This window comes from Chlorocebus sabaeus, chromosome 12, assembly GCF_047675955.1.
Source record: "Chlorocebus sabaeus isolate Y175 chromosome 12, mChlSab1.0.hap1, whole genome shotgun sequence".
Lineage (NCBI taxonomy): Eukaryota > Metazoa > Chordata > Mammalia > Primates > Cercopithecidae > Chlorocebus > Chlorocebus sabaeus.
Window position 1 is genome coordinate 50,614,944 of NC_132915.1, and position 1,346 is coordinate 50,616,289.

The following is a 1,346-nucleotide window of genomic DNA, read 5'->3' on the forward strand; positions in this document are numbered from 1 at the left end:
ATATGCAAGAGAGTAGAAAATAGATTTATTGTATTCACCTTTACATATTGAGTACAACATGCAACCTGGTTTAGAGAAAGGTCATTTTTACTTACATTTCTCATATAATAATGATGAGTAAATAAATTATACCCTTTATTCTCTAATCAGGTTGCACAGTCAGGATAGGAATTTCATGTTAAAGAACAAACATACAAGAAGTTCTTATAGTAAAAGTTTAATGAACAACATAAAATTATGAATTGAGTAGATACAAGGAAAATGTTTTATTACACTAGCCACAGTGTAAACGTGCACCTGACGTTATATGAACAAAAATAATTTAAATCTTATAAATAGTTACATAAATATTTAAATAGATAAATCAATTTATCAGCATGGTCATAGTTATAGCAGGAGTGAGAGTCTTTGAAATGGCAGAATTCATGAAAGCGTGAGCTGGTGTATGAGTCAATAAGAATTGTTTTCATGTTGGACCAGGTGTTATTCCTTCCTCCTTAATCTTTCTTGCAAGTTTGTTGATAAAGAGAAGGATCTCATGATTTCTGCTCTGACAACCTCCCAGGCACAAGGGCTGTATTTCTTCTCTGTCAGATAGAGAGTGATTCTTCGGAAGTATTTCTTCACAGCCAAGGTGGAGTCCGCATTCATCAGGGGAGTTTCTCCCACCCTCTCCTGCTGCATCACACAGGCTTCCAAGTCATTCAGCTGCTGGTAGAGTTCAGTGCAGAATTTGTCTAGGAGGTCCTCATCCCAAGCAGCAGATGAGTCTTTTGTGGTAAAGAGGTTGAAGGTCTGCTGGATCAGCTCATGGAGGACAGAGATGGCTGGAGCCTTCTGGAACTGGTTGCCATCAAACTCCTGCTGGGGAAATCCAAAGTCATGTCTGTCCATCAGACAGGAGGAAGGAGAGATTCTGCTCATTTGTTTCAGGAGCATCATGGTCCTTCTGTTATCCAGGCTGTGGGTCTCAGGCAGATCACAGCCCAGAGAGCAGCCTGACTTGCAGCTGAGCACCACCAGGGCCATCAGTAAAGCAAAGGGCAAGGCCATCGTAGATATTGCAGATGCTTCTGGGCTTGCTGAGATGGGTGACTCTGAACCTTGGGCTCTAGGTTCTCTGAAGGCTTTGCTTCGAGCCGATGACTTAAATAGGGAACATACTGATTTCCACTTTCTCAATGCTCCTGGGCCACTTTCCATTTCTGTTTTTGCTTTCCTTCATGCACTCTTTACATGAGTTGAGAGCAGTGTTTCTCAACCATTTGGTTTTTCATTATTGCCTCCCCCATCTTGTTCCCAGAGACTTTTAAAATATTTTTTTCCTAATTGAACCCACTGTGAAA

At 40.8% G+C, this 1,346-nt stretch overlaps 1 protein-coding gene across 1 annotated transcript; it reads right to left on the bottom strand.

Annotated features, from left to right (window-relative positions):
• Positions 1 to 413: 413 nt before the first annotated feature.
• On the bottom strand, positions 414 to 1,053 carry LOC140713064 (interferon alpha-1/13). Its single transcript, XM_073022183.1, has one exon. The coding sequence runs from the start codon at positions 1,051 to 1,053 to the stop codon at positions 484 to 486; it is 570 nt and encodes a 189-aa protein (XP_072878284.1). The 3' UTR covers positions 414 to 483.
• Positions 1,054 to 1,346: the final 293 nt, after the last annotated feature.

What these genes read in the sequence shown, in the direction of transcription:
- LOC140713064 (XM_073022183.1), bottom strand. Translation starts at nt 1,053, where the DNA reads ATGGCCTTGCCCTTTGCTTTACTGATGGCCCTGGTGGTGCTCAGCTGC.